Source organism: Bos indicus x Bos taurus, unplaced genomic scaffold (assembly GCF_003369695.1).
Source record: "Bos indicus x Bos taurus breed Angus x Brahman F1 hybrid unplaced genomic scaffold, Bos_hybrid_MaternalHap_v2.0 SuperScaffold_100290, whole genome shotgun sequence".
In the NCBI taxonomy this organism is placed as follows: Eukaryota; Metazoa; Chordata; class Mammalia; order Artiodactyla; family Bovidae; genus Bos; species Bos indicus x Bos taurus.
Genome location: NW_020867080.1, coordinates 113,360 through 126,906, shown reverse-complemented (window position 1 = coordinate 126,906; position 13,547 = coordinate 113,360). Strand labels below are relative to the sequence as shown.

Below are 13,547 nucleotides of genomic sequence, written 5' to 3'. Positions count from 1 at the left end.
TCCCCACCCACGGATTGAACCCAGGTCTCTCACATTGCGGGCAGAGTCTTTACTGTTTGAGCTACCTGGAAGCACAGCACTACTGACCTACAAAGCACTGAAAACTGGTTTATTTTCGCCCCCGAACTGACATCCTTCCAGTTATCTTTTCAATACCTGACCAAATATCACTTGATGAAGCGAGATGGTATAAATGAATGAATTAATTTGGAGCTCCTCTTGATAGGTGATCTCTATTACCTGAGTGGATTAAATCGGCAAATGTTTAAAATACCAAACACTGAAAGGAATAGAATTTAGTATGTCATCCGTCTCTAGAGAGAATGTTGTTTCTATGTGCAGAGCAGTAAAGGAAATTGCGCAGGGAAGGTTGATTTAAAAAAAAGAGTCCTATTACAGGAAAAAAACCACATGGTCGTCCACTAAGAGCCCTTTCATGTGGAATGGTCTGGTGGGAGGGTTTGATCAGAAGCCTCACAAATTCCAAAGCCTGATTTTGTAGGTTTAGCGGATTTATCTCTTAGTGGCAGACTAATGTTAAACAGAATCTTGGGACTAAATGGCAATTCAATTTACAACCAGAAATGTAATTGCTTCAAAAAACAGAAATATTTTTAACTACTTGACAAGGCCATTTTCTCTCTGTGGGCAATCTGTGCAAGAAGTCAAATCATAATCAGTGAATTATTCGTTTAATTAATTTATTAATTTACAATGAGGCATAGCAGTGAGACTTTGCCTCTGGGATTGGCCCATGCTCTTTTGCTTAACACATTTTTCTTTCTATATGTTAATATATTTCATCAGGTTAGGGGATTTTACATATCTCTGCTCTGATCCACTGTGGTTTAATTTTCTAAAGGCAGTCTTATTATACTTATTTCCTAGGGTTGGAAGGAAGAGTAGAGTACTGATAATTTTTGTATATTTTTAGAAGTCTGTAAGAAAGATAAAAACAATATGTGAAATACTTATTATACAAATAGCTCATTCATAGGTCTATAATCATAAGGTACCAAACAAAAAAATAACGAGCAAGTAATTTACAGAAGAAGGTTTTTTAATCTGAGAAAATAACTTCAAATTAGTGCAAGTTAACCAGTACAGTGGCCATTGTTGGTTTTTTTGTCTGTTTGTTTATTGAAGGCTTATTTTTAAAGGAAGAAGTAAAACAACTAAATTAAATATCTGGAATAAAGGAATAGCTAAATTAATTATAGTATATACATTAGATGGATAGTTTTAGAGGCATTAAACATAACTGTCAAAGGAATAATGTAGAAAATGAAAAAAATGGTAATATAAAATTAAGTGATATTAATATTTTATTTTACTATGCCAAAAAGTTGATATTTAAAAAGACTAGAAGGAAGTATCCAAGAATATTGACAGTAATTTTGTATAGGGGACAGGAATTGAATATAAAATCTTTTTCTTATTTTCTGAAATTATAATATTTTTAAAATTAGGATTAATTAAAATAAGTGGTGGCCAGATATTCACTAATGTCCTTACTGTTTGAAAGGGTCTATTACTCAAATAAAGCCAAAATTCATAAAACTGAGGAAAAGAACAAGCTTAGAATGAGACATCTTGTATAATGTTTTTTATATAAAACAGAAAATAATACCATCTCCCATTTATGCAAACATACATATGTAGCAAATATACAGAAGCATGAATGGAAACAAACATGTAACTCCATGATGGAAATTTAACCTAGAAAACAAGACAGGCAAGCATAAATGGAACTTCAACTGTGCAAGTTAGCATACTTCTTAAAAAAAAAAAATATGTGCAGTCAGTATGGTAGAAAGACAACACCTCTAAAATGCAGGTGGTGTATACATGATTATGTATCAGCTATTTGTTGTAAATGTTCTTTCTTCCTGTCTTTATATTTGAAATCTATTTTATTTAAAGAAATCTATTTTTTAAATTTTATTTTATTTTTAAACTTTACATATTTGTATTAGTTTTGCCAAATATCAAAATGAATCCACCACAGGTATACATGTGTTCCCCATGAACCCTCCTCCCTCCTCCCTCCCCATACCATCCCTCTGGGTCGTCCCAGTGCACTAGCCCCAAGCATCCAGTATCGTGCATTGAACCTGGACTGGCATCTCGTTTCATACATGATATTTTACATGTTTCAATGCCATTCTCCCAAATCTTCCCACCCTCTCCCTCTCCCACAGAGTCCATAAGACTGTTCTATACATCAGTGTCTCTTTTGCTGTCTCGTACACAGGGTTATTGTTACCATCTTTCTAAATTCCATATATATGCATTATTATACTGTATTGGTGTTTTTCCTTCTGGCTTACTTCACTCTGTATAACAGGCTCCAGTTTCATCCACCTCATTAGAACTGATTGAAATGTATTCTTTTTAATGGCTGAGTAATACTCCATTGTGTATATGTACCACTGCTTTCTTATCCGTTCATCTGCTGATGGGCATCTAGGTTGCTTCCATGTCCTGGCTATTATAAACAGTGCTGCGATGAACATTGGGGTACACGTGTCTCTTTCCCTTCTGGTTTCCTCAGTGTGTATGCCCAGCAGAGGGATTGCTGGATCATAAGGCAGTTCTATTTCCAGTTTTTTAAGGAATCTCCACACTGTTCTCCATAGTGGCTGTACTAGTTTGCATTCCCACCAACAGTGTAAGAGGCTTCCCTTTTCTCCACACCCTCTCCAGCATTTATTATTTGTAGACTTTTGGATCGCAGCCATTCTGACTGGTGTGAAATGGTACCTCATATTGGTTTTGATTTGCATTTCTCTGATAATGAGTGATGTTGAGCATATTTTCATGTGTTTGTTAGCCATCTGTATGTCTTCTTTAGAGAAATGTCTATTTAGTTCTTTGGCCCATTTTTTGATTGGGTCATTTATTTTTCTGGAGTTGAGCTGTAGGAGTTGCTTGTATATTTTTGAGATTAGTTGTTTGTCAGTTGCTTCATTTGCTATTATTCAATTCCATTCACCATTGCAACGGAAAGAATAAAATACTTAGGAATATATCTACCTAAAGAAACTAAAGACCTATATATAGAAAACTATAAAACACTGGTGAAAGAAATCAAAGAGGACACTTATAGATGGAGAAATATACCATGTTCATGGATTGGAAGAATCAATATAGTGAAAATGAGTATACTACCCAAAGCAATTTATAGATTCAATGCAATCCCTATCAAGCTACCAACAGTATTCTTCACAGAGCTAGAACAAATAACTTCACAATTTGTATGGAAATACAAAAAACCTCGAATAGCCAAAGCGATCCTGAGAAAGAAGAATGGAACTGGAGGAATCAACCTACCTGACTTCAGGCTCTACTACAAAGCCACAGTTATCAAGACAGTATGGTACTGGCACAAAGACAGAAATATAGATCAATGGAACAAAATAGAAAGCCCAGAGATAAATCCACACACATATGGACACCTTATCTTTGACAAAGGAGGCAAGAATATACAATGGATTAAAGACAATCTCTTTAACAAGTGGTGCTGGGAAATCTGGTCAACCACTTGTAAAAGAATGAAACTAGAACACTTTCTAACACCATACGCAAAAATAAACTCAAAATGGATTAAAGATCTAAACGTAAGACCAGAAACTATAAAACTCCTAGAGGAGAACATAGGCAAAACACTCTCTGACATACATCACAGCAGGATCCTCTATGACCCACCTCCCAGAATATTGGAAATAAAAGCAAAAATAAACAAATGGGATCTAATTAACCTTAAAAGCTTCTGCACAACAAAGGAAACTATTAGCAAGGTGAAAAGACAGCCTTCAGAATGGGAGAAAATAATAGCAAATGAAGCAACTGACAAACAACTAAAGAAATCTATTTTAAGTCTCATGTTCACAGTGCTACTGATGGAGCCTTCCATGAGCCCAAAATAAATTATAGAAATGCTTCATATGTAAGCCTTTTCTTGAAAGTTAGGAAAAAATATTATGAATCTGCATAGCATAGAACAGGAAGGCAGCAGGGCACAACCTTTAAAAGAATGACAGAGATGTTGAGGACACAGCATGAACTGGTTAGCACCAACTAGGTCTAAAATGGTGCACAAGTGAACTTCCACTAGACCTTCAGCCTCATTATGCACTCATTATAATACATCAGAAAGCTAAACTCACCTACAGACACCAGGACAGTTCTAAGCCCAGCCATAAAAAGGCTAAAGTGGGCAGTGCCCCAATTCCTGGAAATCTCCACTCCATCCCCAAAATAGTTGGAATATTACTCCCACTCATTAGCCTATAAAAACTAACCACCCCGTATTTTAGGGCCTCTTACCTTCTGAGATGGTCCAGACTCTATCTATGGAGTGTATATCTTCCTGAATTAGCCATCTTTTACTTGTGACTCTTGAATTCTTTCCTGAGGGAAGCCAAGAACCCACACTAGGCACCATCCCAGGGACTTGCCTGAGACCCCAGATGTGACCATCCTCTTGCACCCCACTTCCTTTCCTGCAACAAGCTCCAGCTTTCAAAATTGTAATTTGAAAAGAAAAGTCAAGAAGAATGTGAATTCTGAGGCATCCCTGCATGTATCTGGCACTGCTACTTGAGTGGAAGAAAAGAATGGAGGTTAAAATGACTTGAGGAGTGTAGTTATTTCATTTCAAGTATTATGATCTTGCTTGCCTTATTGTCATGCTTTCTTTACTTTAAATTATTTAGTGGAATTACAATTTAGGGTTAAATTTATTACCCAATGGTAATTATTGTATCTGAGCTCCAAATGTAGCAAAAGTTTTTTGTAAAAGTCTAGTTGCAAGTTGACCCAGAAGTCCTTGTAATATAACAAAATTCCTCTGGAAAGGGACCTGATTTTTTTTTTTAAGATAATTAGTCTACTGAAGTACTTAACTATGAAAGGCACAATCTGGTGTGAAATAAAATTCATACTTTATGGCAAGATCAAAAAATTTAAACATAAAATTTTTTCTGCCCTTTGGCCTCTTCTGCCCCTAATGTTCACTGTATATCTGCATTATGTATCAACCAGATCTCAACCATCAGCAGAAAGACCTGCTCAACAATAAACAGCAACAGTGTCCTAGCATCAAGACAATTCCTTAAATATAACATTCCCTCTAGAGCTTGTAAGGGGTCACATGACCTAGCACGATGACCTGAAGATTTGGATTATGTAAACTATCAATAATAACATCATTTGATATACATCCCTCTGTCTCAAAAACTTACACAACTGGGCCTTGACTTCTAATGGAGCTCTCTGAGATGCTCTTCCCAAGCTATCATCCTCAAATTTGGCTCAAATGAAATTTTCCATTTCTTCCTTCAATTGACAGATTAATTTTTCTTTTACAATGGATATCAGATGTCTGCAGAAATATGTTGAATTTCTTGGAAAAATACTTTAACAGATTTTGAATCTTGATCTGGAAGTTGAAGGAAACAAGTATTCTGGAAATCCCAAAACAAAGTAAAGAGGAGAAACAGGAGGGAGAAGATCCCAGCTGAGCAGGGGTGTGTAAAGTTTTTTGGCTGGAGGGTAGAATCTGAGGATAGCGGCCAGTGAGGAAAATTTGGTGTCTAATCTAGTTGGTTTTCAACAGAGTCAAGTTCAAGGCTCAGCTTGAAGTTGTAGACTTTTCTGCTCACATTTCCTGTTAGGCATGATTCTTCAGTAAAATTCTCTTACATCCCCAGGTAGAATTAGGGAACATTCTCAAATGAAGGGAGACATGTGGTGGTCATTGTTGGAATGAGAGATGTCGGGGGCGGGGGGGGAAGCAACAACAAAGATGTGTGGGTGTGTGAGTTTCCTCAGGCTACTATAGTCAATGACCAACCCAGACAGCATATTCAAAAGCAGAGACATTACCTTGCCAACAAAGTTCTGTCTAGTCAAGGCTATGGTTTTTCCAGTGGTCATGTATGGATGTGAGAGTTGGACTATAAAGAAAGCTGAGTGCCAAAAATTGATGCTTTTGAACTTTGGTGTTGGAGAAGATTTTTGAGAGTCCCTTGGACTGCAAGGAGATCCAACCAATCCATCCTAAAGGAAATCAGTCCTGGGTATTCATTGGAAGGACGGGTGTTGAAGCTGAAACTCCAATATTTGGCCACCTGATGTGAAGAGCTGACTCATTGGAAAAGACCCTGATGCTGGGAAAGATTTAGGGCAGGAGGAGAAGGGGACAACAGAGGTTGAGATGGCTGGATGGCATCACCAACTTGATGGACATGGGTTTGGGTAAACTCCGGGAGTTACTGATAGACAGGGAGGCCTGGCTTGTTGTGGTTCATGGGGTTGCCAAGAGTCGGACACGACTGAGAGACTGAACTGAACTGAACAATAGTAAATGGTCACAAACTGTGCAGCTTAAAACAACAGAACTTTATTCTTGCAGTACTGGAGGGCAGAAGTCTGAAATCAAGATGGTGGCAGAGCCTTGTTTTCTTTGAAGCCTCTGGGGAGAATCTATCCTTCTTTGTCTTAAGTTTCTCATGGCTTCAGCAAGTCTTAGCATTGTTTGGCTTGTAACCAGATCACTCTAATCCTTGTCTCTGTCTCCACGTGGTCTTCACTGTGTCTCTATGGCATTCTCTTCTTATCAAGATGTCCATCGCTGGCTTCAGGGCCCACCAGAATCCAGTATGACCTCATCTTAGCTTAACTACACCTGCAAAGACCCTACTTCCTAATAAAGGCACGTTCTGAGGTTTCAGGAGAAAAGGAATTGCTAGAAACCCTATTAAACCCACTATCACAGTTGTCACGGGGATTTGAAAGAGGAGATGAAGGGAATATAATTTTTTCATATTTTCATCAAACTGCTTTCTAAAGCAGGCACAATTCCAGGAGGTACTGGAATTGCCTTAGAATATGAGGGTGGTGCTCAATTTATTACAATTTTATTTCAGGATTAAAGGACTGGCTGCTCCCCTCCTCACCATGCCCCAGATTTCAGGACTGCGGAATAGCTGGGTAGCAGACATGTGGTTGCACTGGAAATTAGAAACTTAGCAAAATTAACAATGATGACAGTGAACACCCATAGTTCAATAACCAAAAGATTGAGAATGTGTTACATCAAAATAAATGTTAGTAAACCTAGATGATACTGAGTAAATACGTTACAACTTAAAAGTTCTTACTTTGCAGTGGATTAAGCAGGATGTGAGTGAGAACACAGCTGAATCAGGGGGTGAGGATAACCAGAGCGTCCAGGAAGGGTCCTGCAGGGTAAGCCACAGTGGGAGATATTTCTGGGACACTTCATGTGCGAGCAAGTAACTCCGCTGGCTGTTCTAAGGAATCTGACCTTGAGATTCGCATTGTAGGGAGCACAGTAGCCAGAGAACCAGGTTAAGGGGGCAAATGATCCGTTGTGACCTGGGAATTCCCTGGTGGTCCAGTGGTTAGGACTCTGTGTGCTCACAAAAGAACCAATCTTGTATTAGTGTAAGATGATGTTTACTGCAGAACAGGAAGCCAGGACCTGGTTCTCTGAAGAAGGAAGGAAAGTCATTTGGACCTCCAAGCTCGTGGAGACATGGGAAGTGGCGTGTTGGGTCTCTCTGCTCCATCTGAACTCTAGCACATACCTGGGTAAATTACAAATTTTGCTGATGCAAAAGACCTGGCTGGAACTGTATTGATTTTTTTTTTTTCCTTCTCATTATCTCTGCTGAGAGTCAAGCTGTGAGACAGCTGGGATAGGTCCTAAACAGGACCAGTGCTAAGCCCTAGGCTCATTACTGATTTAAATCTCTAGTTCAATTTACAAGACATATTAGATATACACACTATTAAGGAATACATTTATTGCTTCTTAATGGAACACTATGTGTTTTTAGCAACCATTTGTGGAATCATATAAAGCTGAAAACACCACATAACTGTTGAGAATGATCAGTGTTTATGTAAGTTACATGGAGCCATCACTGCTCAGGGGACACTGCTCTGCTGAAGCCCAGTTGGGCCACTGAGGAAAGGACAGTGAGCAGTAAAACAAGAAACATGACGAAAGAAATGGGACATCCAAGCAGCAACATAATTGGGGAAAAAATGTGTTCAAATTGAGCCAGTTACTGAAATAAAGATAGAATATTAACAGGTAGCATCTTCCCCTGGCACACACGAGTAGCTCTCAGCAAAGTAATGGAAGCTTGGTGAGCATTCCAGAAAGACTATGTTTCTGAGTTAATATTCTTTAGGGAGAGACTGGAGGCAGTGGCTGGAACAGGATATGAAGGAAGAAACATCAACAGAGATTAAACGAGAATGCTTTCTTGGAATCTGACCTAGTGGAATTCATGTTCTAAGAACTTTTTCTTCCTTAAGGTCTTCAAATGATTATAGCCATCCTAGATAATCAAATTGCTCATTACAAATCTCTTTCTCTCCCTTCCTTCTCCCTCTCTCCGCACCCTTCATATGATATATTTGTGGTATTTATATATAAAAATATAGAAAACTAGTGTAGGAGTGTTGGATGGAGTCATAGAAACAAATAGGAACATTGCAGATCAACACATCAGGTTTTGCGTTTCTGTTCTACCACTTATTACAGGTGAGCTTCAGTTTCTAATCTATAAAATGGGAATGATGATAAGACTTACCTCAAAGGCTCTTCTGAAGATCAGATGAGATAATGCATTAAAGCCCCTGGTGCTGAGCAAATGTTCTCCAAACACTCATTATTATAATTATTTTATGGTTGGAGAAGCAGCCTTGACTTTGGTCAGCTGATTGCTTTGAGAAAGACTGGGATTCATTCAAGGGTGTGCTGAGTCCTCAGCAGTAATCAAATGAAAGACATACTGATATTTCATATCGTGCTATGAGTTTCATTGTATGTAGTCTTATTGCGTAAAAAGCACAGTAGAAAACACAGACATTAGTACTTGGTACCTTTAGGACAGAGCATCACACAAAGTATTTAATTGTACAGCAGGAATTCATTTGCCTGAAACACATATGCTTCGAAGTTAGGGTGAGAACACAGCAGACTATTAGGACAAGCGTTAGAACTTGATGCAGACTTATTTTCTTTTTACTATATGTTATTAAATTGGGTGCCATGTGTGCATTTGAACTGGGCATTCAGCATCTACTTTTGTCTAGAGAAAAAGCCCTTCTGCCCTAATGTGGAAAGTGCAGGTTAGTATTTCACACATGTAAAGAAGTTCTTTGCAGTCTGGGGAGCCAGATAGCTTGTGAACTGAATCCCCTAGCATGGTGTCCCAGGGTGTCTGGGTTCAGGGTCATCCTGAGGCCAACGTAGACCAAGTCCTGTTGGAAGGAAAGATGGCTCTCAGCTGTCGCCTGGTCCCCAGCACAGAAAAAGGTAGGACATCCAATGAAACCACAGGCCAAGAGATCCGACTCATCTTCAGACATCTGCAATAATTGGCTCCTCAACATTGCTAGTTTGCTAGCATTGAGGATGGGTGGTCTGATTGCTCCCTGTCCCTCTTCTCCTGGAGACCTTAGTGTCGAGCCGGCACAAACCCAGAGTACCACTGACAACTCTAATCTGTTTCAACCTTTCCTGGAGCTTTCTCATCAGCAGCGTCATGGGCTCATCCTTCGTTCCTCAGAGCCTGGAACTCCTGTTTTATTAGCCTGACATTTTGTTCTGACCTGTGTTGACAGCTTCTGGCCTCTGGTGGGCACTCTGTTTAGTCGCTCCTTTTATTTATAACTTAACGCTCTTTTCCTCGGCTCAGACAAACTCATTGATTTGTGATCTGGTCACACTTGCGTTGCTCTATCTAATGTAAAATCTTATCCGAGTCTCCAGCATCTCTTTTTTGTCCATGGCATTTATTTGGCTTCTTGCATTTTCATTTAGCACACACTCATGTTCTGATTGTGGATTTAAATGTCTGCATTAGACCAGTGAGAAAGAATAGCTCCAGGTTAGAGAGACCCACCGGGAACTATGCCTTATGAGTTAAGCACGTCATGATTTTACAGAGCCATCTACATACATGGAGTATCTTATGTGACTCTCACGACAACACTGTGAGGTGAGTGATACAATGCCCATTTCACAGGCGAGGGAATGAAAGTGGGCAGACACACAGGGATGCTACTGAGAATTCTCCTAGAACTTTAATATCCTGAATCCTGGGACTGTATGTGTTAAAACTTGAAGGGAAGGAGAGGTGAGGAAATTCCATCTTTTGATTAATAGAGAGAGATAGACATTCAAAATGAACAAGGAATCCCATAGCTTTCTTTTTTTGTAGTTTGTCTTTTCCTACTTTTTCTCCTTTCTCATTTTCAGCTTTTTTACCTACAAAAAACATCTCCAGTTCTGCTGAAATATTTCTTTTTCTCCAGGATCTAAACAGAATATTTAAAGCACAAAGAATTGCTTAAAAAATGGTTTTCTTTATAGTTTTTATTGAGTAACATAACACACTTCGAAACTTTGTTTTTACATGTGCGTTTACCAAGGATATTAAATGAAGCAGGCTGGTGAAAAGAGCTTTATAGAATAAAATAGTTTCAGCATTATTTTTTTATGGTCAAAATATTCTTGCTTGAAAGAGCCTGGTAATTTAAGGCAACAAATTTTGATTTTTTTTTTTTTGGCTAAAAAATTTTGAAGGAACTGCCCCAGCTCCACTTGACTTCATGACAAAACTTGAAAAACATATGCCATAAACTGGAGAATAAGAAGACAAAGTAAACGAAGCAAATCAAAGTCAATTTACCTTTTTAAAATTCTAAGGAATTGAAGACTCTTGATCCCCTCTGAACACCCACGGAGCCCAGTTCCTTCCCCCATCTAGCCCTGCTCTAATGCATAACTGCTTGTGTCCATGGCTATGTTTTTCAGGGACAATTAGTTCTGGAAGGCCAGAGACAACAGCTATCTTATTAGCTGTTAAGTCTAGCTCCAGGAGGTATATGGTAAACATATGCTGAACAAACAAATGGATTCCTTTATGGCATCACTATCTCTGGCTGAGACTGATATGTTTGAGGGTAAAGAACTTACATATAATCTGTTACCATGAAATTTCTCCTGGGAGCCAATGGATTCGGGAGACACTAGATGAGTGAGTGGCAGAGTGATCCTGGCCTGGCTCTGAGAAGGGTAGGAGAAAGCAGTCTGCAAGTCAATCCATGGAGGCATCCCAGCTCAGGGACAGTGGTCATGGAGAGGTGCTGGAGAGCGGACAGGTATGAGCAGGGGAGCAGAGGCCCCAACAGCACCAAAAAACCAGGAGAGAAAGGCATGCAGAAGCTGACACCACGTGGGAACCAAGGTCGTTTGGAGGAGCCACAAGGGAATCCTGGAGTCAGATGTGCTGATGACTTGTCCAGAGATGAAGGGCCTTTTAATGAGATGGTAGCATGGGGTGTCCCGCCCAACCCACCTGATCTTCAAAGGGGCCTGCCCTAATACGATCAGGGAGTTATCCTGGTCCTGACACATATATGAAAGAGGAAATAAGAATGAAATTAGAACATGCTCCAGCACCATACACAAAAACAAATGCAAAATGGATTAAAGGCCTAAATGTAAAACCAGGTACTATCAAAATCTTAGAGGAAAACATAGAACACTCTCTGACAAATATCATAGCAAGATCTTTTTTGACCTATCTCCTAGAGTAATGAGAATAAAAACAAAAATAAGCAAATAGGACCTAAGTAAACTTATAAGCTTTGGCATAGCAAAGAAAATCATAAACAAAATGAAAAAACAACCCACATAATGGGAGAAAATATTTGCAAAGTGACCGACAAGGGATTCATTTCCAAAATATACAAACAGCTCATGGGGCTCAATACCAAGGAAACAAACAGCCCAATCAATAAATGGGCAGAAGATCTAAATAAACATTTCTTTAAAGAAGATACACACATGGCCAAGAGGCACATGAAAAGATGCTCAACATCACTAATTACCTGAGTGAAAGAAAGAAAGTGAAGTTGCTCAGTCGTGTCCGACTCTTTGCGACCCCGTGGACTGTAGCCCACAGGCTCCTCCGTCCATGGGATTTTCCAAGCAAGAATACTGGAGTGGGTTGCCATTTCCTTCTCCAGGAGATCTTCCCAACCTAGGGACTGAACCCGGGTCTTCTGCATTGTAAGCAGAAGCTTTAACATCTGAGCCACCAGAGAAGTCTGAGCCACCAGGGAATTACCAGAGTAATGCAAATCAAAACTACAATGAGGTATCACCTCACACAGATCAGAATGGCCATCATTTTAAAATCTACAAATGATAAATGCTTGCAAGGGTGTGGAGAAAAGAGAACCCTCCTACACTGTTGGTGAGAATCTAAATTGGTATAGCCACTACTAAGAACAGTATGGAGGTTCCTTAAAAAACTAAAAATAGAACTACCATATGATTCAGCATTCCCACTCCTGGGCATATATCCAGAGAAAGCCATAATTGGAAAAGACACATGTACCACAGTGCTCATTGCAGGACTATTTACAATACCCAGGACATGGAAGCAACCTAAATGTCTATCAACAGAGGAATGGATAAAGAAGAGGTGGTGTGGAAAATTACTCAGCCATAAAAAAGAATAAAGTAATGTTGTTTGCAGCAACATGGTTGGAGCTAGAAATTGTCATACTAAATTAAGTGAGTCAGACACAGAAAGACAAATATCATAAGACACTGATTATATGTGGAATCTAAAAGAATGATACAAATGAACCTATATGCAAAATGGAAACAGAGTCACGGATACAGAAAAGAAAAAAAATATTAAAAAAAGAAAACAGTTACCAAGGAGGAAGGGGGGAGGGATAACTTGGGAGACTGGGATTTTCATATACACTCCACTATATGTAAAATAGATAACTAACAAGGACCTACTGTATAGCACAAGGAATTCTACTTAACTCTGTAATGATCTATAAAGGAATAGAATCTAAAAAAGAGTGGATATATGTATATGCATAACTGATTCACTCTGCTGTATAGCAAAAACTAACACAACACTATAAATCGACTACGTGTGTGTGCACTAAGTCGCTTCAGTTGTGTCCAACTCTGCGACCCTATAGACCGTAGCCCTCTAGGCTCCTCTGTCCATGGGATTCTCCAGGCAAGAATACTGGAGTGGGTTGCCATGCCCTCCTCCAGGGGATCTTCCCGATCTAGGGACTGAGTCCGAGTCTCTTATGTGTCCTACATTGGCAGGTGGGTTCTTTACTATTAGTGCCACCTGGGAAACCAAATCAACTGTATTCAAATAAAACTTAATTAAAAAAAAGCTGAACCCCCCCCAAAACAAAATAGGAAGTCAATGATTATTTTCATTATATTTAAATCACACTTGAAAAATATTTTTAAAAATTACAGCAAAATAATTCAGCATCAATTTTCATATATCAGAATTAATTGAAGATGTGGGGGATAAGGCACTTTTGTACAGAATAAATTGGTGCAACCTTTTAGGAGACATTTGCAAGAATCCACCAAATTGTAAAATGCATGTCACCTTTCAATTATTGATTCTACTTCTAGCAAATTCTCTATTAAAAAACAT

At 39.0% G+C, this 13,547-nt stretch overlaps 1 protein-coding gene across 4 annotated transcripts in view; it reads right to left on the bottom strand.

The window, feature by feature from the left end:
- MSR1 (macrophage scavenger receptor 1) overlaps positions 1 to 13,547 on the bottom strand; it is an 80,739-nt gene that overhangs the window by 28,408 nt on the left and 38,784 nt on the right. The window contains exon 9 of one of the 4 annotated variants that reach the window (XM_027535603.1): positions 1,695 to 1,719. The exons of 1 other annotated variant lie outside the window; for it this stretch is intronic. In XM_027535603.1, coding sequence (XP_027391404.1) covers positions 1,715 to 1,719 — 5 coding nt within the window. In that variant the 3' untranslated portion in view covers positions 1,695 to 1,714. Of the gene's footprint in view, positions 1 to 1,694; positions 1,720 to 6,384; positions 9,307 to 10,405; positions 11,459 to 13,547 lie in introns of those variants that run through there. 2 more of the 4 variants (XM_027535601.1, XM_027535602.1) reach the window with 2 other exon arrangements.